This window comes from Leptonychotes weddellii, chromosome 16, assembly GCF_054177405.1.
Source record: "Leptonychotes weddellii isolate Sample4059 chromosome 16, ASM5417740v2, whole genome shotgun sequence".
NCBI classification, from domain to species: domain Eukaryota; kingdom Metazoa; phylum Chordata; class Mammalia; order Carnivora; family Phocidae; genus Leptonychotes; species Leptonychotes weddellii.
In genome coordinates, this window is record NC_138384.1 from 40,862,860 (window position 1) to 40,889,905 (window position 27,046).

Sequence of the window (27,046 nt, forward strand, 5' to 3'; positions counted from 1 at the left end):
GGGAGCGGGAGAGGGAGAAGCAGGCTTCCCGCCGAGCAGGGAGCCCAATGCGGGGTTCGATCCCAGGACCCTGGGATCATGACCTGAGCCGAAGGCAGACGCTTAACGACTGAGCTACCCAGGCGCCCCAAGTCAATTTCATTTTTTAATTTTCTATTGATTCAGGATTTAAATACACTTGATTATAAATTTTCAAAGAGGTGACAGTCTCTCCACAGATCTTTACAGTGGAGATCTTTACAATAGTATCATCTTATCCAAATGATCAAACTTAGTTTTACTAACAAAGCAATGACCTGTCCTTACATGCTTTCTGACTTGTTGCAATATGACATACAAACATAACCTACAAAGTATTCTCCCATTAAAACATTTAATCTGAACCTAATGGAGCCTCTAGACTCAATTTCCTTTGTTTTGTTTTTAAAGATTTCATTTATTTGACAGAGAGAGAGAGAGCACACGCAGGGGGAGTGGCAGGCAGAGGGAGAGGGAGAAGCAGGCTCCCCGCTGAGCAAGGAGCCCAATGCAGGGCTCGATCCCAGGACCCTGAGATCATCACCTAAGACACCCAGGCAACCCCTCCCCCCAGTCTCCTTTGTACAGAAAATACAAAGGATAGAAGGTGGCTAAATGACACCATACAGAAATATAAAATCTAAACAAATGGCAGACAATTTTCCTGGACGTCTCAAAAAGTCAACATTATTTAAGAATTTTTGAAAAAGAAGAAATGTTCTAGATTCGTGGCGCTCTACAGTGCGTACCAAAATCCCCTGGAAAGCTAAAACAAACACAGAGGTTCAGTGGGCCTGGACCTTTGTATTTTTACTAAGATCCACAGATGATTCTGATACCCAAGAAATTGTGAGTCACTGTTGTAGACTAAAAAAGAATAAAGATGGGGCGCCTGGGTGGCTCAGTTGGTTAAGCGACTGCCTTTGGCTCAGGTCATGATCCTGGAGTCCCGGGATCAAGTCCCGCATTGGGCTCCCTGCTCAGTGGGGAGTCTGCTTCTCCCTCTGACCCTCCTCCCTCTCATGTACACTCTCTCTCTCATTCTCGCTCTCTCAAATAAATAAATCTTAAAAAAAAATAAAAAAGAATAAAGAGCGCTAACAACCAAATACAGTACAGAATCCGGAATGCATTCTACTTAGAAGATGAACCCCTGTAAATGGCATCTTAGAGGCCAATGAAGAAACTGATGAGATAGATACTGTGGAATTATGGAGAATTTCCTTAAGGGTAATTATGGTACTATGGCTATATATGAAGTTGTCTTTATGTTTGGGAGATACACACTGATGTAATAAAGGGGAAAGTATCCTGGTGTCTAAAACATATTCTCAATGGTACAACATAAAATATACAGAAAAATAAATGTCAAATTGTTAACAACTCTGAATCTAAAAGGGGTATATGGGTGTTCATTCTTTCAACTTTTTCATATGAGCAGCAATTTTCAAGATAAAGTTGAAGAATATATAAATGGATAGGTTTTATTTTGCTATTCTTTTACTAATATTTATCTTAGCTTTTGGACAGAGAAATAAATTATACATTTTCTGCCAGTTGATATTTTTACAGACAAATCACTTCAAATGAACTCTCCCTGATTCTTGAACATTTCCTCACTCATTAAATCCCTAGGGTTTCTTTCCAAAATTAACTTTTTGATGTAACTTAAGGAATGAACTCATAATGAAAATCCTCTTGTATTCTTTACTTCCCATGAAATCTTATACAGAACAAGTTATTTAAAATTTAATAATGGATGAGGTTTTTCTAAATTATTCACAATAATGCAATTTTCCTGTCATCAACAATGCTAATGAAACATAAAAGCTGTTCTTTATGAACACAAGCATGTGCCAAATACTCTTTTAAGGATTTTGTGTATACTAGAACACCTTTATTCCCGTAATTGCATTAGTATGTACTCACTTTTGTTGCCATTTACAAATGATGCACAAAGAAGATAGGCACGTAATGTCACACAGGTAGTGAAATGGCAATGGTGATAAAGCATCTGCCTCAGGTAGACGTTAGGTTACATTTGTTCCAACAACAGTTTTCCTCCAGTTTGAGTTTGAAAGCTTTTCTAAGTGTATGAAATTAACATACCTAGGAAAATATCTTTCATGATTAGTAAATTGTGAACATGAAGGCTACTCTGTATTTCTTTACATTCAAAGACTCTCTCACAAGAATGTCCTCTCAACACTAAGGTGTTTGCTGTGACTGTAAATCTTTCCACGTCACTCATACTCAAAATTCCTCACCAGTAGGAATACTGTGCTGTTGAGCAAATCTCAGTCCACGATGAAAGGTCTTCCCACATTTTTTTATATTCATAGAATTTCTTGCCACTATGAACTCTCTGATGTTAAGTTGTTCATATCCAGTGATTTTCCCACATTCCTCATATTCATAGGACTTCTGACGATTATGAATTTTCTGATGCCGAGTAAGCTGACCATTCACAGTGAAGGCCTTCCCACATTCTTTACATTCATAGGGCTTCAGACCTGTATGAATTCTTTGATGGGCAATAAAAACTGACCTAAGTCTAAAGGCCTTCCCACATTCCTTACATTCATAAGGTTTCTCACCAGTATGAATCCTCTCATGCTGAATAAGGTTTGAGCTACAACTAAAGGTCTTTCCACATTCTTTACATTCATAGGGTTTCATACCTGTATGAATTCTCAGATGAGCGGTAAGGACTGAACTAAGTCTAAAAGTTTTCCCACATTCCTTACATTCATAAGGTTTCTCACCAGTATGAATTCTCTGATGTACAGTAAGTTCATAATTATTGCTAAAGGCCTTTTCACATTCCTTACATTCATAGGGCTTCTCACCAGTATGAATTTTAACATGTTGAATAAGGTTTGAGCTACGACTAAAGGCCTTCCCACACTCCTTACATTGATATGGTTTCTCACCAGTATGAATCCTCTGATGTACTCTAAGTTCGCTACCACAAGTAAAGCATTTCCCACATTCCTTACATTCATAGGGGTTCTCACCAGTATGAATTCTGTAATGTCCAAGAAATTGGTAGTGATGTCTAAAGGCCTTTCCACATTCTTTACATTCAAAGGGTTTCTCACCAGTGTGAATTCTCTGATGTACTCTAAGGTCTGTACCACGACTAAAGCTCTTTCCACATTCCTTACATTCATAGGATTTCACACCTGTATGAATTCGCTGATGTTCCATAAGTTGGTACTGATGTCTGAAGGCTGTCCCACATTCCTTACATTCAAAGGGTTTCTCACCAGTATGAGTTTTCTGATGTCGAGAAAGTTGTAGGTGAAGTCTAAAAGCCTTTCCACATTCTTTACATCCATAGGGTTTCTCACCAGTATGAATACTCTGATGTTGAATGAGATTTGAGCCACGATTGAAGGCCTTGCCACATTCCTTACATTTAAATGGTTTCTCACCAGTATGAATGTTGTGATGTCGAGTAAGCTGTGTCAGAAGAGTAAAGGCCTTTCCACATTCCTTACACTCAAAGGGTTTCTCCCCAGTATGCATTCTATGATGTTCAATAAGTCGGTAATGATACCTAAAAGCCTTCCCACATTCCTTACATTCAAAGGGTTTCTCACTAGAATGAATTTTCTGATGCTGAATAAGATTTGAACCACGATTAAAGCCTTTACCACACTCTTTACATTCGTATGGTTTCATGCCAGCATGAATACTCTGATGTTGAACAAGGTTTGAGACACGATTAAAGGACTTCCCACATTCTTTACATTCAAATGGCTTCTCACCTGTATGAATATTCTCATGACGATTAAGCTGGGTGAGAAGACTAAAGGCTTTCCCACATTTCTTACATTTAAAGGGCTTCTCACCAGTATGAAATTTCTGATGTCGAATCAGTTGTATATGGAGTCTAAAGGCCTTCCCACATTCTTTACATTCAAATGGTTTTTTTCCAGTATGAACACTCCGATGCTGAATAAGGTTTGAACCACGACGAAACATTTTCCCACATTCCTTACATTCATAAGGTTTCACACCTGTATGAATTCGCTGATGTTCCATAAGTTGGTACTGATATTGGAAGGCTGTCCCACATTCCTTACATTCAAAGGGTTTCTCACCAGTATGAGTCTTCTGATGCCGAGAAAGTTGTAGGTGAAGTCTAAAAGCCTTTCCACATTCCTTACACCCATATGGTTTCTCACCGGTATGAATACTCTGATGTTGAACAAGATTCGAGCCACGACTGAAGGCCTTGCCACATTCCTTACATTTAAATGGTTTCTCACCAGTATGAATGTTCTGATGTCGTGCAACCTCTATCAGAAGACTAAAGGCCTTCCCACATTCTTTACATTCAAAGGGTTCCTCACCAGTATGAATTCGACAATGTTCAATAAGTTGGTAATGATATTTAAAGGTCTTCCCACATTCCTTACATTCAAAGGGTTTCTCCCTAGAATGAATTTTCTGATGCTGAACAAGATTTGAACCACGATTAAAGCCTTTCCCACACTCTTTACATCCATATGGTTTTATCCCTGTATGAATACTCTGATGTTGAACAAGGTTTGAGCTACGATTAAAGGACCTCCCACATTCCTTACACTCAAATGGTCTCTCACCTGTATGAATATTCTCATGGCGATTAAGCTGGGTAGGAAGACTAAAAGCTTTCCCACATTCCTTACATTTAAAGGGTTTCTCACCACTATGAAATTTCTGATGTCGAGTAAGTTGGACAAGGAGTCTAAAGGCCTTCCCACATTCCTTACATTCATAGGGTTTCTCTCCAGTATGAATACTCTGATGCTGAATAAGATTTGAACCACGACTAAAGTACTTCCCACACTCCTTACATTCATATGGCTTATCTGTAGTGTGAGTAAGAGAAGTATGATGAGTAGAAGTATGCATTTTTTCATAGCTTATTATCTTTTGATTGATATACCCCTCTTGATGTCCCTGTTGTCCCCTAAATCTATTTCTGCATTTTGAGTCATTTCTAAAATTGGAGGTTTTAAGGTCAAGAGTTTTACTTATTTGCTTTATACTCTGTTTAGGCAAATTTATTTCATGAATATCATTTTCTGGAGATAACTTCTCAGCTCCATAATTTGACTCCAAATCTGAAAGAAAAGGAGAAAGCAAACACATTTTACCTTCCTGTACACACATGTACAAAATCCATTAAAGAATATATAACTCTAAAAATATACATACAGAAAAAAAATTCTTAAATATATATTGAAGTATATATAATACACTTTCAGAGAATTTGAAAAAGAATAAGAAGAGCTCCAAAAATGAAGAAAGTTTGTTAGATGGTGATGCTCATAATAGGGGAGGAGATTAACTTTGTGAAATTTAGGTGTTAATCAAAATCCTTTGGTAGGCTTGTTACAAATATTGATATTCAAGCAACTCAGATGCACAGAATCAGAATTTTTAGGAATAAGTCATCAGATGCTGTATTTTTAACATCTCTATCAGATAATTCTGATGCAGATCAAAGTTCAAAGATCCATACTTAAAATTGTTTTGAATGGTTTGTCTTTACTCTTATACTAAAATCCAAAACCCTTACCATGGATAACAAGACCACCTATGAAGCCACTGTCATCCTTTGGACCCTAGCTCTACCACACTGCTTTCTTTTAGCACTTCAAACATGATATAACCTTTCTTCAATATCTTCATGCTTTGGTCAGACTGTTTTATTACACAAGAATCCTGTGGCCTGAGCTGCTTGTAGGAGACAACATTCTCATTTTTAAGACTGAAAAGAAATGTCTTCCTCAGAACAGCCATACCTGCTGGGCCCATCCAATTATATCCCTCTCCTTTATTCTCTATTCAAGAGTCTCACTCCTTGCCTTCACAATTCTGTTTTAATTATACGTTCATTCATTCATTAGCTCATTTCTCATTCTGTGTATTTTCTTATTCCTAAATCTGCCTAGGAGCAGACACAATCCTGATAGCATTCACCACTGAAATAATAAGCCCATAGCACACAATAGGTGTTAAGTAATTGGAAAACTATTGATAAAAGAAGTAAGGCTGAGAATAAACATATATAATGCAAAAATGAGGCAGTGGGAAAGGCTTATCATAATAATCATTCATTCAAAACTACTAAAATTGATAAATAGAACCATTCTCATATTACTTGTTTCAAATGGGAACGAATATCTGAGCCCAACTGGTCATGTATATGTCACAATGGGAAAACAAACCACAGAAAACAGGTAGAAACTTGAAGCTTGAACCTTCACTAGGTTGACTGCCTGCTGAAATATATCACAAAGTTAAAGAAATTCAACAGATATCAACACTGAGATGACAGATGTTTGCATTACCTGACAAAGACTTTAAAACCATAATTGTGCAAATGTTTCAATAAGCAAACACAAATACTCTTGAAACAAATGGAAAAATAGAGAATCTCAACAAAAATATAGAGGATATAGGGAGAGTTCTGAAAAGATGGTGGAGTAGAAGGATCCTGGGCTCACCTCCTCCCGCAGACACACCAAGATAACAGCCACATCAGTGTAACTATGGAAATGACCTGAGAATGGCAGAACAGACTTCCCACAGGTAATCGCAGAGAGTGGGGTGGAGATGCAGTTGGGAACGAAACCCCCAGTAAGAATAACCACAAACAGGAGGGACACCACAAACACAAAGAAGCAAGAGGATCAGATTCCACACCAGGCACCCCAGGTATGGGGGACCCACACTGGGAAGATGAGTCCCATTACATTTGGTTTTGAAAACCAGTAGGGCTTAACTCTGGGTACTTCAGCAGGCTTAGTTCTGGGAGAGCCAGAGGGTGACAGGAAACTGGAGTCCCTCTCCTTTAGGAGCCAGCATAACAACCAACCTGCTGAGATAACAGTAGAGAAGCAGCAGTTTGAAAAGCGCCTAGGGGTACAACGTGAAGAACATTTATTTACTAATCTCAGAATGTGTGCTGGAGGGACGGGAATCTTTAGGAAACTTCCCCAAGAACAAAAAAGCTGGTGGAACCATTCCCTGTCCACCCCCAACCGCTACCTAGATAGCTGGAAGCTTTAGGGAACCAGTGCAAACACACAGCACCTACCTTGCTAGCACTGCATGCCCCACCTTCACATTCTCCTGAGGATCTGCCCCATAAAACCCACCCCATTCCAAAGGGGCTCCAGCCCCAACACACCATGCAAGCAGCACTAGTCGGGACCAGTGCCACTCCAAAGTGACTTGCTTTGTGGAGAGGGGAAGGATAACCACACACACCGGTGTGCCCACAGTTCCAGCAACTGAACCTTATAGTTAGCAGCACAGAGAGTACCCTGCTGATCAGTGCAACTTCAGCCCTGGCAGATGGATTAGGAGTAGGCACTTTGACTGCCAGCCCTGCCCACCAGTGAACAAGGGGACCTGCCCCTCTCAGAGGGCAAGGCAGGGAGAGTGCCTTGTGCCTTGATCTGTGGTTACCGTTAGGTTCATATATAACATCTAATGTTAATATATATATACATATATACATATATATGTATATATATATACATATATAACATCTAATGTGCTAATATATTGCACAAATCAAGCTGGTACAACTACAGCCCCAGCAGACAGGCTGAGAGCAGGCATCTAGTCTGACTGCTGACACCACCGAACTGCAAGCCCCCAGTGGCCCCTGACACCCCTTAACAACAGAGACCAAACCTTGCCCAGAACAGGCAAAGTGGGCCATTGCAGCCAATGGGCTGAAGGCAAAAGGGGTTCTGCCACAACAGCAGAGCACAGGCAACCCACATAGGAGACACCCCTGAAGCACCTGGTTCTGGTGAATGACAGACACTGTACCCCAGGGCACCATAGGACCTTCATAAGGTCACTACTTTCTTTCTTTCTTTTTTTAAATATTTAACTAATTTATTTGACAGAGAGAGCGAGCACAAGCAGGGGGAGCAGCAGAAGGAGAGGGAGAAGCAGACTCCCTGCTGAGCAGGGAGCCTGATATGAGGCCTGATCCCAGGACCCTGGGATCATGACCTGAGCCATAAAGGCAGATGCTTAACCGACTGAGCCACCCAGGTGTGCTGAGGTCACTACTTTCAAGATCAAGAGCTGTAACTGACTTTCCTAATACACAGAAACAAATACAGTTGTATAAAATGAGAAGACAGAGGAAAATGTCCCAAACCAAAGAACAGGACAAAATCACAGCAAAAGGGCTAAATGAAACAGAGATAAGCAATGTACCTGATAAAGAATTCAAAGCAATAATCATAAAGATACTCACTGGACTTGAGAAAAGAGTGGATGATCTTAGTGAGACCTTCAAAAACAAACAGTAAATATTAAAAAGAACTAATCAGAAATGAAAAACTAAATGACAAATAAAAATACACCAGAGGGAATCAATAGCAGATTAGAGGAAGCAGAAGAATGGATCAGGGACCTGGAAGGTAGGCTAATGAAAAGCAATCAAGTTGAACGCAAAAATAAAAATAATATAAAAAATGAGAATAGATTAATAATAAATGTTGCTGAGTTTTCAACATCAAGTATAATAACATTTGCATTATAGGGATCCCAGAAGGAGAAGAGAGAAAAATGGGGCAGAACATTTACTTGAAGAAATAATAGCTGAGGGGTACCTGGTTGGCTCAGTCAGTTAAATGTCTGCCTTTGGCTCAGGTCATGATCCCAGGGTCCTGGGATCAAGCCCTGCATTGGGCTCCCTGCTCAGCAAGGAGCCTGCTTCTCCCTCTCCCTCTGCCTGCCACTCTGCCTACTTGTGCACAAGCTCTCTCTCTGTCAAATAAATAAATAAAATCTTAAAAAAAAAAAAAAGAAATAATAGCTGAAAACTTCCCTATCTGGAGAAGGAAACAGACATCTAGATCCAGGAAGCACAGAGAGCCCCCAATAAAATTAACCAAACAAGGTCCACACCAACACACATGGTAATTAAAATGGCAAAAAGTAATGATAGAGAATTTTAAAAGCAGCAAGAGAAAAGAAAAGTTATATACAAGAGACACTCTCTAAGGCTATTCTGTTGATTTTTTCAGCAGAAACATTGCAGCCAGAATGGAACGGCATGATATATTCAAAGTACTGGAAGGAAAACCTGCAACCAAGAATACTCTACCCAGCAAGACTATCATTCAGAATAGGAGAGATAGTCTCTCATACAAACAGAAGTTAAAGGAGTTCATCACTTAAACCAGCCTTACAGGAAACGTTAAAGGGAATTCTTTGAATGGAAAGAAAAGGCCATAATCAGGAGTAAGAAAATTATGATAGGAAAAAATTTCACAGGTAAATGCAAACATATAATAAAAGTAGTAGATTAATCACTTATAAAACCAGTATGGAGGTTAAAGCACAAAAGTAGTAAAATCAATTGTATCTATAAAAAATCAGCTAAGGGAGTCACAAAATAAAACGATGTAAAGTATGACATCATATGCATAAAATGGAATGGGGGGAGTAAAAATTTAGTTCTTTTAGAATGGATTCAAATTTTAGCAACCACCAACTTAATATACATTGCTATATACATAAGATGTTATATATAAACCTAACGGTAATCACAAATCAAAAACCTATGATACACAAAAAAATAAAGAGAAAGGAATCCAAGCATAACACTAAAGAAAGCCATCAAACCACAAGGGAAGAGAGGAAGAGAAGAAGAAAGGAACAGAGAACTACAAAAACAACCATAAAACAAGTAACAAAATGGCAATAAGTACATATCTATCAATAATTACTTTAAATGTAAATGGCCTAAATGCTCCCATCAGAAGACTATGATGACTGAATGGATAAGGAAGCAAGATCCATCTATATGCTGTTACAAGAAACACATAAGGCATAAAGACACATGCAGACTGAAAGTGAAGGGATGGAAAACATCTACCATGCAAACAGAAGTGAAAAGAAAGCTGTGGTAGCAATACTTATATTGGACAAAATACACTTTAACATAAAGTTTGTAACAAGAAACAAAGAATGACATTACATAATGATAAAGGGAACAATCCAACAACAGGATTTAACAACTGTAAATATTTATGCACCCAGCATAGGAGCACCTAAATACATAAAGCCACTATTAACAGACATAAAGGAAGAAACTGACAGTAATAGAATAATAGAAGGGGACGTTAACACCCCATTAAATCAATGGATAGATCATTCAGGCAGAAAATCAACCCAAGGAAACAGTGGCTTTGAATGACACATTGGACCAGATGGACCTAACAGATATATTCAGAACATTCCATCCAACTACTGCAGAATACACATTCAAGTGCACATGGAACATTCTCCAGAACAGATCACATGTTAGGCCACAAAACAAATCTCAATACAAAAAAACTGAAATCACATGCATCTTTTCAGACTGCAATGGTATGAAACTGGAAATCAAGTGCAAGAAAAAATTTGGGAAGAACATAAATACATGGAGGCTAAATAACATGCTACTAAACAATGAATGGGTGAACTAAGAAATCAAAGAGGAAATAAAAAATACATGGAGACAAATGAAAATGAAAACACAATGGTCCAAAATCTTTGGGATGGAGTAAAAGCTGTTCTAAGAGGCAAGATAATAGCAATACAGGCCTACCTCCAGAAAAAAGAAAAATCTCAAATAAACCACCTAACCTTAAACCTAAAGGAGCCAGAAAAAGAAGAACCAACAAAACCCAAAGCCAGCAGAAAGAAGGAAATAATAAAGATTAGAACAGAAATAAATGAAATAGAGACTAATGATCAATGAAACCAGGAGCTGGTTCTTTGAAACAAAATTGATAAACCTTTAGCCAGACTCATCCAGAAAAACAAGAGACAGGGCTCCAATAAATAAAATCAGAAATAAAGGAGGAGACATAACACCGAACACCACAGAAGTATAAAAGAATACTATGAAAAATTATATGCCAACAAATGGAAAACCTAGAAGAAATAAATTCCTAGAAACGTATTTGCAAATGATATATCTGATATGGGGCTAATATCCAAAATACATAAAGAACTTATATGACTCAACACCAAAAAGACAAATAATGCAATTAAAGAGTGGGCAGAGTACCTGAATAGACATTATTCCCAAGAAGATACACAGATGGCCAACAGACACATGAAAAGATGCTCAACCTCACTCTCATCAGAAAAACGTAAATCAAAACCACAATGAGGTATCACCTTACACCTGTTATCAAGGCCGAAATAAAAAAACACAAGAAATAACAAGTGTTGGCGAGGATGTGAACAAAAAGGGACCCTCGTGCACAAATTGGTGCAGCTACTGTGGAAAACAGTATGGAGGTTCCTCAAAAAATTAAAAATAGAATTACCATAGGGTCCAGCAATTCCACTACTGGGTATTTACCCAAAGAATATGAAAACACTAGCTTGAAAAGATATATGCTCCCCTATGTTTACCGTAGTGCTATTTACAATAGCCAAAACATGGAAGCAACCCAAGTGCCCATCCACAGATGAATGGGTAAAGAAGATGTGGTTTACAGATACACTGGACTGTTTTTTTTTAAAGATTTGAGAGAGAGAGTGCGAGAGAGAGCACAAATGGAGGGGGAGAGGAAGAAGCAGGCTCTCCGCTGAGCAGGGAGTCTGATGAGGGGCTCAATCCCAGGACCCTGAGATCATGACCGGAGCCAAAGGCAAAGCTTAACAACTGAGCCACTCAGGCGTCCCTAGATACCCTGGAATATTACTCTACCATAAGAAAGAGTGCAATCCTGCCATTTGCAACAACATGGATGGAGCTAGAGGGTATAATGCTAAGTGCAATAAGTCCTTCTTATTTCTATAAATAATTTCTATAAAATAAAGCACTCTCAACATACTCCAAAGGAGTGAAATCATTTATATTATATATGATATATATATGATCATATCACAAACAAATATCATATGATTTCATTCGTATGTGGAATTTAAGAGACAAAACAATGAACAGAGAAGAAAAGAGCCAAACAAAAAACCAGACTCTTAAATACAGAGAACAAACTGGTGGTTACCAGAGGGGAGGTGTGGGTGGGGAGATGGGTGAAACAGGTGAAGAGGATCAAGAGTACACTTACTGTGATGTGCTGGGTGATGTACAGCATTGTGGCATCACTATATTGTACACCTGAAGCTAATACAACACTGTATGTTAATTATACTTTAAAAAAGAGAAAGAGAAATATACAGAGGATATAAAGAAGAACCAAGTAAAACTTAGAACTGAAAACTATAATAATTAAAATTAAAATATTGTGGGGTCCCGTAGCACAATGGAAAAGGCAGAGGAAAGAATCAATAAACTTAAGATAGAACAAAAGATTCATCCAATCTGAACAAGAGAAAGAAAAAAGAATAAAAACCAAAGAAGCACAGCAACAAGGAGCAGGAGGACAATGCTAAAAGTCCTGACATTCATATTGCCAGAGTCCCAGGAGAGGAAAAGTGTGCACAGCTGAAAAAATACTGCAGAAAAAAGGGCAAAAACCTTCCCAAATGTGGCAAAATTCATAAACCTACAGACTCAAAAATCTCAGAGCCCCTAACAAAATTCCACACCTGAACTTATCATAATCAACTGCTAAAAACAAACAACAAATGAAAATTTACTTGAAAACACCTAAAAACCACCACCATGGCACATTGCCTATACAATTCCTGAACAACGATTCCATGACTACAGGTTTCAATGAGAAGGAAGTAGCACAATGTTTTAAAGTACCAAAAGAAAAATCCAGCCATGAATTCTCTATCCTGATAAAATATGAATCCAAAATAAAGACGAGATAAAGACATTTTTAAATGACAGAAAACTACAAGAATTTGTCCCCAGCAGACTGAGTCTAAAAGACCTGATAAAGGGGAGCAAGGGTGGCTCAGTCAGTTAAGCGTCCCACTCTTGATTTTGTCTCAGGTCATGATCTCAGAGTCGTGAGACTGAGCCTGGGTCAGGCTCTGGAGCCTGCTTAAGATTCTCTCTCTGTCTCTCTCCCTCTCCCTCTGCCCCTCCCCGCCTCTCTCTCTAAAAAAAAAAAAAAGTAAAAGACCTGATAAAGAAAGTTCTCTAGAACAAAGTGAAAAAAAAAAAAATATCTGGGGCATCAGGAATGAAATAAGAGTAAAAGAAACGGTAATATCAATACAATAGACCATCTTTTCCTCTCGAGTTCTTTAGAACCCATTTGACGGCTGGAAGAAGAATCCTATCATTGCATTTCTTTTTTTTTTTTTTGAAGATTTTATTTATTTATTTAATTGACAGAGACAGCGAGAGAGGGAACACAAGCAGGGGGAGTTGGAGAGGGAGAAGCAGGCTTCCCGCCGAGCAGGGAGCCCGATGTGGGGCTCGATCCCAGGACCCTGGAACCATGACCTGAGCCGAAGGCAGCTGCTTAACCGACTGAGCCACCCACGTGCCCTGTATCATTGCATTTCTGATGTCTGTAGATGTAATGCTGCTCTAGCATAGACATAAGACAGCTACAGCACAGAGGAAACTAGATAGTGCTAGGTGATAACCACTGACTGACAAAGGCAGGCAGTAAAACAGCAATTTCTTTTTTTTTTTTAAAGATTTTATTTATTTATTCATAAGAGACAGAGAGAGAGCGAGGCAGAGGGAGAAGCAGGCTCCCAAGGAGCAGAGAGCCCGACGCGGGACTCGATCCCAGGACCCTGGGATCATGACCTGAGCCAAAGGCAGACGCTTAACCATCTGAGCCACCCAGGCGCCCTAAAACAGCAATTTCAATATGATCTGTGTGAGCACAACAGAAACAACAACATAAACAGCTATATGTGTATGTGTAAAGTGTGGAAATACAAGTGGTCAGGTGGGAATTACTGGAGAGTGTGACTGACGGTTACATTTTATTTTTTTTTAAAGATTTTATTTATTTGAGAGAGAGTCAGAGCAAGAGAGAATGAGAGAGAAAGAGAAAGCACGAGCAGGGGGAGGCGCAGAGGGAGAAGCAGACTCCCCACTGAGCAGGGAGCCCAACATGGGGCTCGATCCCTGGACCCTGGGATCATGACCTGAGCCGAAGGCAGACACTTAACCGCCTGGGCCACCCAGGGGCCCCACACGTTCCTTTTTCATTCATACAGAACATTTATAAAAACTGACCATATGCTGGGCTATAAAATAAAGCACTCTCAACATACTCCAAAGGAGTGAAATCATTTATATTATATATGATATATATATGATCATATCACATTATATATATCATGATATATATAATGATATATCAATATATTCTCTGGCCATAATAAAATCATGCTAAAACTCAATATCAGAGATTATTCATTTCTTTGGAAATGGAAAGCCATACTTGGTTGACCAAAATCACAGTAATCTATACAGAGATATGACATTATGTGATTCTTCACATGATGCTACTAGAATCTATTGTGGAGCTTTCAAAACCAAATCATGAGAAAAAATTTTAATCACATAAATTCAGAATGTCATGGTTTAAGTAAACTAGCCTGGACTTAGACTCAAAAAAAAAGGGAGAGAGAGAGAGAAAAGCCAAAGTAAAAAAAAAAAAAATTTAATTTAGTTAAAATAAATTTTAAGGCACAAAAGCTCTTTAGATAAAAAGGGACTAAAGAAACCTACTAATAAAAAGAAATAGTAAAAATAAATTAAACTGTTTTAAAAAGAAACCTATCCATAAATCAATTCATGAACTTGGACTGGATCTTAAACTGAAAAACATTCCCACAAAACCAAACAGAATAAAATTTTTAAAGAGAAATGGGAGAAATTTAACTGTGAACTATATTGTAGACGATACTCCTGAAATATGGTGATTTTCTGAGATGTGACAATGATGTTATTTGGGTTAAGATAATGAAGCTAATTAGGAACAATGAAAGGTTATTAGGACCTTTCCTATTCCTAGAAGATGCAAAGTGAAATGTTTAGGTAACACATGTCACAACATCAGTGACTTAGACCCACACGTGGTCCAGCAAAAAAGGTTTCAAACATTTAGATACATAAATACATATAGCAAAGGTGGCCAAATGTTCACAACTGGTGGATCTAGTTTTCTTTTTTGTTTTTTAAAGATTTTACTCATTTATTTGAGAGAGAGAGAGAGAGAAAATAAGCGGGGGGCAGGGGCAGAGGGAGAAGCAGTCTCCCCGCTGAGCAGGGAGCCCAACTCGGGGCACGATCCCAGGACCCTGAGATCATGACCCGAGCCAAAACCAAGAGTCAGCCGCTTAACCGATGGCCACCCAGGTGCCCCCAAAATGGGTCACCTTTGAAAGGATGTTAGAAACCAACTCATTATTTAGAAAATTAGTAAACCAAGGAAAAGAATATTTATCTTCAATTTTCCAAATGATCTGTATAACTGAATAACAGTTAACGTGAAGTTTCTTTTTACAGATGCATTCCAGACGGAATTCGAATATCCACCAATTTACAACCTCTAACAAATTAAGGGACATAGTAACTGCCTGTCAGTGGCTGCAGATATTACTAAAATGAGAAATCCAGATATCACATGCCAGTGGACTGAAGAATATCATCATCACCTAGGGAAAGAAAGTTTCCCAAAAGTCTGATTAACCTTCTAGACCCAACTATCATTTTACAGGAAATAGAGGGACATGTTCCTCCATACCGCCAAGATGCCATCAGCAAAATCCAGATGGTGTGAAACTACGTGACAAATGATCTAATTTAATCAAGAAAAACCTGTTAACAAAAAAATCAAGCGTGCCTGGGTGGCTCAGTCGGTAAGAGACTGCCTTCGGCTCAGGTCATGATCCCAGGGTCCTGGGATGGAGCCCCACATCAGGCTCCCTGCTCAGCGGGAAGCCTGCTTCTCCCACTCCCACTCCTCCTGCTTGTGTTCCCTCTTTCACTGTGTCTCTCTCGGTCAAATAAATAAATAAAAGCTTTAAAAAAAAAAAAAATCAAGAGGAACCTTTAATCTAAAAGAGACTTAAAAGACTTTTTAAAATGACAGGGAAAACAAAACCAAACTGGAGAAGTTCACTCAGACAATAAAGCTCTAGAGAAAAACCTTTCCTGCAAAGAGACCACAATAGGCTTCCGGGACAGCTGGCAAAATCCTAACTCACAACCTGGTAGTTAAAGCTGTGGGTACCTTAAAATACTTAATCATGCAGCTCTTTGTGTTATGTGGCTTTCTGTATTCTTGTCATACTTAGTTTGTTTGAAAACGAAGAAATGAACACTTTTAACATAGATCAGAACATGGCTCTAAGTAACTCTTGGAAAACATTCTATGTTCTTCACAGTGATGATCAGAACCTTGTAGGATCTGGTCCTGGCCTAACTCCCTAACCTCCTTTCCCACCATCCCTTCACCTCTTCTGCTCGAAACTTCTTATTGCTCCCAGGCATACAGAAACCATTTCCCGCTCAGGGCCTCTGTGTGTCCCGCTCAGACTAGACTGCTCTTGCAGTCTTAACCCTTCACGACTGTGCAAGCATGCCCACTTCAAGACATGCTCCCTAACCATCCAAGCCTGTCATTCTCACTGCATTGCTCCTATATACTTGTCTGCACAGCATCATTCCTGACAGTACTGCTTTACTCATCTGCTTACTTGATTGATCCATGTCTTGCCAACTGCAGGTAAAGTCCATGAGAGCACGACTCTATCAGTCATGTTCATTTCATTGTACAGACAGTGCCAAGCACAGTGCTTTGCTTGGAGTGGACCCTCGATAAATATTTGCTGAATATATGAAAACATTTTTTAGACACTGGAAACACATATAGAAATGTAAATGCAAAAGCAGAGCTGGAAAGCAGCTGGATGCAAAATATATGTTAAAAGGTTACACTGGGGGAGGGGAGCGCCTGGGTGGCTCAGTCAGTTAAGTGTCTGACTCTTGATTTCAGCTCAGGTCATGGTCTCAGCATCGTGGGATCGAGCCCCATGATGGGCTCCACGCTCAGCGCGGAAGTCTGCTTGGGGTTCTCGCTCTCCCTCTCCCTCTGCCCCTGTTCATGGGCACGCGCTCTCTAATAAATAAATAAAATCTTTAAAAAAAAAAAAAAGGTTACACTGGGAAAGAGGGCACTCACTCCACTAAAGGAGAGGAAATAAAAGAACAAAAATTAGAGATGATTAGCAAAAGATGGAGTTCCTTTGAAAGCCCACACTGTGTGATCCTTATTTCCTTCTCAGATCTCAGGCATTTTTATCCAACAGACTTGGGTCTTTGAAGGCATTTTCCCAAGCCACATCTCAAGGGTATGACCCCTCTCTGACCCTCTCTGCCGGCTTCTCCCCTACTCACCTGGAAAGCATCTGCTTGTTTCTCTCCTCACAACCACCCAGGGCTCTTTCTCTTGCTCCAATAAGGTAATCACATCTGGCTTAGAAATGGAACTTCCTGCTCAAAAACAAAAAAAAAGAGAGGGTGGGCCCCGGTCGGTGCCACTGACTACCCGCCTCTCCCTGCTGGGCCCATGAGGACGCTGTGGGATTTGGCACCATGTCTGTGTCAAGCCTGGCTTGGTTGCTTGGCTGTGTCCCGGCCACCGTGTGGAGAGCGGCTAGATCACCCCTTTTATGTCATTCTGTGAGGAAAATGAGTTCTCTAGGAGAAAAATCCAAACCCATCAAACAATCTCTTAAGAAGCCAAAGTTACCAGAAGGTCGTTTTGATGCACCCGAAGATTCTTAGAGAAAGAACCACTGACAAAATTTCCAGATGATATTAATCCTGTTACCAAAGAAAAAGGTGGACCTAGAGGCCCAGAACCTACCCGATATACAGATTGGGAACGAAAAGGACACTGTATTGATTTTTAAGACACATATTATTAACTTCAGTATCTTTTTCTGAATATGTACATCTGAGTTTATTTCCAGTTGTTTTCTTTCTGTATATCCTTTAAGTCATTTAATTTCTATAATGTGTTTAAAAACATAAATAATGCCTTGAAAGAAAATATGCTGCTATAAATTAAGGGGAAATAGTTGTACATTAGCACATTAATTTAATTTAAATATATTGGAGTATATAAATGGCGATTAGAGCTGCAAACTCATTTCATCACATTTCAATTTATATTAATCAGCTGCTTATAAAATGCAAATGTAAATAAAACAAGTTTTAATGATTTTTATTGCCGCATACTAGGTAATAGTGACTTTTTAAATGTGAGGTAAGTAACACATTATAGTTGGATAAGGCCACAGTAACAACAGAAAATCTAACTCCAGAGCCAGTTTACTTGGGTTCAAATCCTGGCTCTGCTCCTTATTAGCCATGTGATCTTGGATAAGTTATTTAACTTCTCTACATCTCAGTTATCTTCATGCGTAAATTGGAGTTAATGCTAGTTCTACCCTATCAGGTAGTGAGAAGATATTTAAGTGAGTAAGTACATGTAAACCACTTGGAACAGTGCATAGCACATAGCTCTCAGTGTAAGTGTTAGCTATCCTTCGATCTTAAATATATTTTTCCAAGGCTCTAGGTTTTCTGTGGAGAAATATTAAGAAACCAAGTTTGAAATACTTGAACTGAAATTGTTTTATATGAATATAACGTTAAAAAATAAAAAAAACAAACAAAAAGAAATGACAAGTGGTGTAGAAAAAAATTTTTTTAAATATATAAAAAAACCCCCACAAAATGGTTGAGATCTGCTTAAATTTCTAGTAATATTTTTTAGAGGGGACGGGGGAGAGGGAGAGAGAATCTCAAGCAGACTCCACACCCAGTGTGGAGCCCAACGCGGGGCTCGATCTCATGACCCTGAGATCATGACCTGAGATGACATCAAGAGTCAAATGCTTAACCAATTGAGCCGCCCAGGCGCCCCTAAATTTGTAAAAACAGACATGCCCGTCTTCAACCTGACAAATTCCAAACGATTTCCTTTGGGAACAAGAAGAAACTCAGCTATTTCTTAAAAGCCCTGAAACTCATAGTGAAGAAAGCTAATATTCCAGAGAAGAGACACTAATAATTTATTAAACTATTAATTGTTTTAAATTATTTTAAGTTAAATTATGAAATTAAATTAAAATTTAAATTATTAATTATAACTGTTCAATACTAATTTTATTGTATATATTAATTAAAGATTGTATTTATTTATTTATTTGAGAAAGAGACAGAGAGAGTGAGCAAGAGCATGAGCGGGGTGGGGGGAGGGAGAAGCAGGCTCCCTGATGAGCAGGGAGCCTGAGGCGGGGCTTGATCCCAGGACCCCGGGATCATGACCTCAACCAAAGGCAGACGCTTGACTGACTGAGCCACCTAGGCACCCCTTTATTGTAATTTTAATTAATCTTTAGAATGAACTACTACTGGGGGAGATAGTCTTACCCAGAGAGACCAGGTTGCTGTAGGTCTCCAACATCACGTCCCTGTACAAGGCCCTCTGAGCAGGGTCCAGGCACTCCCACTCCCCCTGGGAGAAGCTGATGGCCACGTCCCCAAATGACAGAGATCCCTGAAACCACACACACATGCATTACCATGACAATGAAGGAAATTACTTGAAGGTGAACAGAGAGGAGGCGAAGAACCGCACTGCAGGACAGGAGCATTATGGCCCTTCGCAGGGTGCCTGCAAGTTCTGGAAGAATCTTGCCACTGCACAGCAAACTTGCTGTGTGCTGTGGGATAACCTACTGATCCCCGCATGGCAAAGAATGGCTAAAAAAAAAATGTGAAGTCATCATATTTCAGGGGAAGAAATACCAACTTACATAGGCCATGTTTTTAGAATGACAAAATTGATCCATCTTCCTCGTGCTTCCCCTCCTAGATAGAAAAAAAAAAAAAAAAAAGAAGGGCTTAAGCCAAGCTGTGCCTTGGTGCTCTCTAAGGGACTCAACTTCCATTTCTATGTCCAACTACTCCCTAAAATTCCTTTTCTATCCCTCTCTGCTTCACACAATCTCCCTTTCCCTTTGTCCCTCCACCTCTCCTCCCACCCCACCCCCATACAAATTGGCATCAAACATGAGGAGCCTGGACAAAAAATCAAGCTCTCCCCCAAGGCCTGGGGAACCCGTCCTCCAAAATATGAGGGAGCATGAGGGATCCTCCATTCTTGGGAAGCATGACTAAGCCTAGGACTGGGCTCCCCATCCTGCTCTGTGCAGATCCTCCTGCCCCCGTCCCACCTTTCAGGGCTGAGAAGGGGTCACATCATCCAAATCAGAACCTCTTTGTGAACTCAGGACTGGGAGAAGTGGGGCAAGGCATGAAAACTGGGAAGGATGTAGATGGGATTGCTCAGGCAGCATTTGGCTTTCTAAGTCCACCGAAGCCAACTGGTTAAATATGGCAGGGCATCCACGTCATGGGATACTAAGTGGTCATTACACGTTCAAGATACATGGTCAGCAGAAAACTCAGGTTACAAAATAGGATGCAGAATATGATTACATCTATAAAATGTATGTGTATATATATAAAAACTAACAGACACTGACAGAAAAAAATTCTAGAAAATTATACGTCATGTTAACAGTATTTGTCACTGTATTGTGGCCCTAATTCTCTACTTTTTGCTTAAGAGTGCTTCATAATTGTATGGCAAGGCGTTAACTTGGAATATATACACAGTTATATTCATAAACGCATGCATATATGTATGTTTATATATATATATATTTTTTCCTATGAGGAAGCTGTTCTCCAAATCAGATGAAAGGCAACCTTTTACTTAGACAACTTCCCTATTAATGTGGAAAAACTCAGGATATTCTAATAAGCTCTTATTTTTACTTAACGGGTTTGTTTCATTTCCCAATTCTTGAACCAACACTAAGATGTCTATGTTTATCTGAGCAGGTTACAATAATTTCTACAAAAAATGTCTGCAGGCCCTGAGCAATGTCTTATATATATTTGATAGTCTCACACGTCCTCTTCTAAACCTATTATTTCAGCCACAGTATTCCCTAAACAGCCACTGTATCGTCTTCTGCTATTAGTCATTTTGCATTTAACAGATTTAGAATTTCCAACAGAGTTTCTTTAACTCTATAGAAATCCCATGGGCTTATAATTTGGTCAAAGCGTGGTGACTCTATAGGCCAAAAGAAGCGTATTTCCTGTAAACTCTCAAAGTACGGTAGATGACTTTTTCTGATAGGCTCTGTCATCCTCTGCTATACACTTATTCTTGTTCAGACTTCACCTTCTGTGCTGGAGAAGTAAGAAACCTAAAAGAATACTAAGAAAATTCAATGGAAGTACATAATGACACATACATAATGACACATGACGTATTAACTGCTTAATATTAGCAGTTAATATGTGTCACCATTATTGCTGAGGCTAAAGAAGATTACACTTGTTAAAGAAACTTCACTGTTTCCCTTTTTCTTGTGTAAGTCATATAATAAACTATAGTGTAAGGCCTGCTCTTTCTTACAATGCTAACCAAAAATATTCAGAGCTTAGCCTGGCGAATGCAATTCTTAAAGAATCACATTAGCAAAGAGGGCTATCATAGAGACAAGGAGAAAAGGAGCCTTTCAGCACAGAAGCCTCAGAGGGAGAGGCAATGGTATTATGCTCTCTCTCACAGACCCAGAAATGAATGAAAACAATAACTTGATTAGATTTGTTTTTCGAACTGATTCTGATTCTATTCTACAGAAACAAAACTCTTGTATTCACACACAAAAAATAATTGGAAAAATATAAACCAAAGCATCAATAATGACTACCTCTAGAGGCTGGTACTATAATTTTAACTTTCTTCTTAAGTTCCTTAAAAAGAATAGTTTCACACTATTCCATCATCAAAAATACACAATAAAGGGACGCCTGGGTGGCTCAGTCAGTTAAGTGTCCAGGTCTTGATTTCGGCTCAGGTCATGATCTCAGGGTTGTGATATCAAGCCCCGCATCGGGCTCCACACTGAGCATGGAGCCTGCTTAAGATTTTCTCTCTCTCTGTCCCTCCCTCCCCTTGCTCACACACTCTCTCTAAATAAAAAACAAAACAAACAAAAAACCCAAACAAAAAACCCCAAAACAAACAAACAAAACCCCACAATAAAGTTACTTCCAAATTAAAATAAAAATAAAAACAGAGCTATCAGGAAGAGGGTACTTCCAACCATTAAAGAACCGAGCTTGTCATGAGAGTCAACAAAGATATCAATGTGACTATAACAAGTAACAGCAACCAGTTCTAACATCCTTTAGCTGTATCTCACCAATATAATTAGAAATTTTCATGTTCAAGATTCTTCTCCTAAAGAACATAATGCAGGTAAGTGGCACCTGCAGACTGAGTAAGAAAATGCATGGGATATACACAGTACCATGCTCGGTTCTCTTCTTCATTAAAAAACTATGAAAACATAATTTTGGAGAGAATCCTTATAGATTGCCCTCCCTTAGTAAATGCGATTCATATACAACATCTTGGGTACTACCGTTCCTAACATGAATACTGCTTAACACGAGATCAAATGTTTTCTCTTTTCATGATTATTTATGAACATAATTTTCTTAAGTGCATAATACCCTATCACATGAGTCTAGTGTGATTTGCTTAACTACTCAATTTGTACAAGATCATTTTAAATATCACTCCAAGTATCACAGTCTTTTAATGCTAGACTAGGGTTTCTCATCCTCAGCATGAATGCCATATTGAGCCAGATAATTCTTTGCTGGGGGGGTAGAATGGTGGGGAGGGCTATCCTGTACATTGCAGAATGTTTAGTAGCATCTTTGTCCTCTACTTATTAGATCCAAGTATCACTGCCCCCCATTGTGGCAACCAAAGTTGCGTCTAAATACTACCAAACATCCCCTGGTGGGCGAAATCACCCCCCGTTAAGAACTACTGATCTGCACTGATGAATCCAAGCCTTCTAGGTCATGCACACTTTGAATAATCTCATGAAATTATACACTTTCCCCATAAACTCCACCATAACACTTTGGTATACTATTTCAAGGGATTTGTGGTCCTCTGAGACCATAAATGGCATCATAGCAACTCAAGTTAAGCATTTTTATTCCTTTTTTTTTGGAGGGAGAGAGGGGGAGGGAGGGGCAGAGGGAGAGAATCTTAAGCAGGTTAATGACCAGCACAGAGCCCCACACGGGGTTTGATCCCACAACCCTGAGACCATGGCCTGAGCTGAAATCAGGAGTCGGATGCTTAACCAACTGAGCCACCCTGGCAGCCCAAGAATCTATATCGCTTGAGCATCTCACTTGTTTTCTTAATATGCAGGGAGCAATAACCATGGATCACATATTCCTAATGCCCCTGCTGTATAGAAATTGAGAGGAATGAGCTAAAACACACATAAACAACAGCTGAACATATCAAGCATTTACTGTATGCCTGGCACTGCTCTAAGGGGCTTTATACATATTAACTCATCTGACGTTCATTACAAACCTGAGACAGCCAGAGAGCCAATATTCCATCTGGATCCACAGCCCCTAATCTCAACCACACTATACTGATTCTCAGTCCACACAAAAGGAAGCCCAACACACAGCTCGAGCTGCCAAACTTCAAACAGAAGTGGCCAATAATACAAATTTCAACTGATGGAACGCCCTGGAAAAATCCTGGCTCTTACTGATACCAACTTCTGTTGCCATCACTTTCCCATTTCTGAAAGCCTCAGACTGACTAAAATCAGCTAACCATCTCCCTTCTTCCCTTGCTTTGGAAAGCAGGCCCTTAAAGATCAAAAGATATCCAGTGTGTGATTCCACCTAAACACTAATTTCCTTCTCACCAAATCAGAGTCTAAAATAAAGCTTTAGCATTAATCACTGGAGTTTTATTTCCATGTCATCTTAGAAAAAGGGAGTGCTCAAGAAGATATGAACAATTTACTAAACTGCTTTTGGTATTTACCAAATTATTTACCAAGTTAATATTAAGTGAAGAGGTGAGGGGCAATGGGGGACCAAATGGTGGAGTATCAATTTGCACGTCTCCCTACATTTCCGGAAAATTTACTGGAACCTCTATATTCTAAAAACAAAAACGCATTTCTTATGCAAAACAAAGCAGGAACTCACCCTTGACTTTAGACGTGCAGCAATAATACTCTCATCCTTCCCAGGGTCCTTTTGGATAATGGTACGACTGGGGAAGGAGAAGGCGAGCATGAGACCCCAGGCTTTTCTTGGAGCGCAGACTAAATTTGAAAGCACCCTCCAGGGCCACACCTCCCTTACTTCGCACAAAATGGGATGGGAGTAAAAGGAGGAATCGGTCCCCGAGTTCGAAGCTGGTTCCTGGGGACAGGACTCTGAGAATGCGGTAGTTCTGAACATGTAGCTGCCCCCGTGGGGGCCCCAGACAGGCACTTGCAGCTCTGAAACTCCCATGCCAAGTCCAGGCCCGGGCTTTCTGGGGGGGAACTTTCATTCTAGGCTCAGTATCTGGCCTCCCTACTGGGGCCATTGGTATGCTGCAGCCACGTGGTTGGGAGGAGAGAAGACGGACGAAGAGGCGGGCCACAGGCCCCCGTGACACACACACACACACACACAGCCACAGCAAACCGCGCTCAGCGCCCACACACCCCCGTCCCCGTCACCGCAGCTGCGCTGCTCCAGGCGCGCCCTCACGCACACCCCCCACACTCCACGTCCGCCACTCGCGGTCGCACAATCCCCCTCCTCGCTGCGCGCGCGCGCTCTGGCGAAACTCCTTCGGGTGCCTGTCAGCGCCCTGTCCTGAGCGCCTCTCTCTGCCCACCCACACTGGCGGGTCCCTCCGGCTGGGGTCCTGCTCAGTAGAGGCCTCTGGCAGCCACGGAGTTCTTCCTCGACCTCAGGGCCTCACCCCACCAGGACACCGACCCTCGGATGCCGGAAGTGGCGGCTAATTCGGCGTGGTGGCTCCTGGGAAATGCAGTCTCAAAGAGGAAATGCCTCGGAAGCCTGGAGTTCTGCGGCTCAGATTGTTCCCGGCATGCAACTTGGGCCCGCCCCTAACGGAGCTCAGCCCAGTGGTTTGTGGGAGTTCCAGCCCCCCAGGAGTGCGCAGGTGCAGGCTGCTGGTAACTGAGGATTCCCCTGAGAGAGCATTGCCTATTAGAGCCTCTGTAACTTACTTTTCTCATTATGGAGAAAAATGCAAGCGACCATAACTATTAAAGAAGGCAGAGTCTTATATATAGGAAAAACCCTACAGTCTCCACCAAAAAACGTGGAATAAACGGATTTAGTGAAGTTGCAGGATACAAACTCAATTGTGTTTCTGTACGCTAACAACAAACGGAAAAACAAATTAAGAAAACAGTCTCATTCACAATAGCATCAAAACCAATACAAACTTAGAAACAAATTTAACCAAGGAGGTGCATGAATTATACTTGATGAAAGAAAGAGCAGAAGACACAAAAATAAATGGAGGGACAGCTCGTGTTCGTGGTTTGGGAGAATATTGTTAAAATGTCTATACTACCAAAAGTGATCGACAAATTTGATGCAATCCCTATCATGTTCCAGTGGCATTTCTCACAGAAATAGAAAAAAAAATCCTAAAATTCAGATGGAAGCACAAAAGACTTGGAATAAGCAATCTTGAGCAAGAAGAATAAAGTTGGAGGCATCACACTTCCTGACTTCAAATTATATGATAAAGCCATAGTAATCAAACAGTATGGTCCTGGGATAAAAACAGACACATAGATCAATGGAACAGAATAGAGTGCCCGGAAATAAACCCACACATATACAGTCAAACAATCTTCAACAAGGGAGCTAAGACTACATAATGGGGAAGGATAGTTTCTTGGATAAATAATGCTGGAAAAATAGGATATCCATATGCAAAAGAATTAAATTGGACCCCTTATACCATACACAAAAATCAACTCAAAATGGGTTAAAAAATTAAACATAAGGCTTAAAACTACAAAACCCCTAGAAGAAAACAGAAACATCTTGTTGGTGTCGGTCTTGGCAATGATTTCTAGGATATGACACCAAAAGCACAAGCAACAAAAGCAAAAATAAACAAGTGAGCCTAATTCAAACTCAAAATCTTCTTCATAGTGAAAGAAACAATGAAAAGGCAACCTAGAGATTAGAAAAAAAATTGTAAACCATATATGCAATAAAGGGTTAATATCCAAAACAATAAGGAACTCCTATAATTTTTAATAGCTCAAATCATTATATATTTAATTTAAAAATGGACAAAGGTCCTGAATAGACATTTCTCAAAGAAGGCATACAAATGACCAATAGGTACATGAAAACGTGCTCAACAACACTAATCATCAGAGGAATGCAAATCAAAACACAATGAGAGGGCGCCTGGGTGACTCAGTTGGTTAAGCGACTGCCTTTGGCTCAGGTCATGATCCTGGAGTCCCTGGATCGAGTCCCGCATCGAGCTCCCTGCTCAGCAAGGAGCCTGCTTCTCCCTCTGACCCTCCCCCCTCTCATGTGCTCTCTCTCTCTCTCTCTCTCATTCTCTCTGTCTCAAATAAATAAATAAAATCTTAAAAAAAAAAAAAACCCACAGTGAGGGACACCTGGGTGGCTCAGTTGGTTAAGCGACTGCCTTCGGCTCAGGTCATGATCCTGGAGTCCCTGGATCAAGTCCCGCATCGGGCTCCCTGCTCAGCAGGGAGTCTGCTTCGTCCTCTGACCCTATCCCCTCTCATGTGTTCTCTCTCTCTCATTCTCTCTCTCTCAAATAAATAAATAAAATCTTTAAAAAAAAAACAAAACCCACAATGAGATATGACCTCACATCTGTCAGAGTGGCTATTATTAAAAGAAAAAAGGAAATATAACAAGTGTTGGTGAAGATGTGGAGAAGAGGAAATCTTTGTGTACTGCTGGTGGAAATGTAAATTGGTGCAGCCTCTATGGAAAACAGTATGGAGGGATGTACAGTGTGGCGCAAACATACAATGGAATTTATTCATCCTTTAAAAAGAAGGAAATCCTGCCATTTGTGACAACATTGAAAAACCTGGATGACATTACGGTAAGTGAAATAAGCCAGAT

The 27,046-nt window shown here is 40.0% G+C and overlaps 1 protein-coding gene and 1 pseudogene across 11 annotated transcripts; one reads left to right on the forward strand and one right to left on the reverse strand.

The window, feature by feature from the left end:
- Positions 1-132: 132 nt before the first annotated feature.
- On the reverse strand, positions 133-25,158 carry LOC102747007 (uncharacterized). Of its 11 annotated transcripts, XR_014140918.1 has the most exons (8): positions 24,777-25,140; positions 24,092-24,158; positions 19,777-19,831; positions 19,391-19,517; positions 17,345-17,443; positions 12,126-12,181; positions 8,303-8,338; positions 5,040-5,135 (listed from the first exon to the last, which is right to left on the reverse strand). XR_014140918.1 is itself a non-coding variant. In XM_081806896.1 (7 exons), the coding sequence occupies exons 3-7, from the start codon at positions 19,810-19,812 to the stop codon at positions 2,272-2,274; spliced, it is 3,159 nt and encodes a 1,052-aa protein (XP_081663022.1). In that variant the 5' UTR covers positions 19,813-19,831; positions 24,092-24,158; positions 24,777-25,158; the 3' UTR covers positions 133-2,271. The 11 variants fall into 11 exon arrangements, 10 of the variants coding, with proteins under 10 accessions (XP_081663022.1, XP_081663027.1, XP_081663019.1 ...); XM_081806896.1 differs by lacking the exon at positions 12,126-12,181 and having other exon boundaries at positions 133-5,135; positions 17,345-17,440; positions 24,777-25,158; XM_081806901.1 differs by lacking the exon at positions 8,303-8,338 and having other exon boundaries at positions 133-5,135; positions 24,777-25,158.
- On the forward strand, positions 17,482-18,470 carry LOC102743216 (succinate dehydrogenase assembly factor 4, mitochondrial pseudogene; annotated as a pseudogene).
- Positions 25,159-27,046: the final 1,888 nt, after the last annotated feature.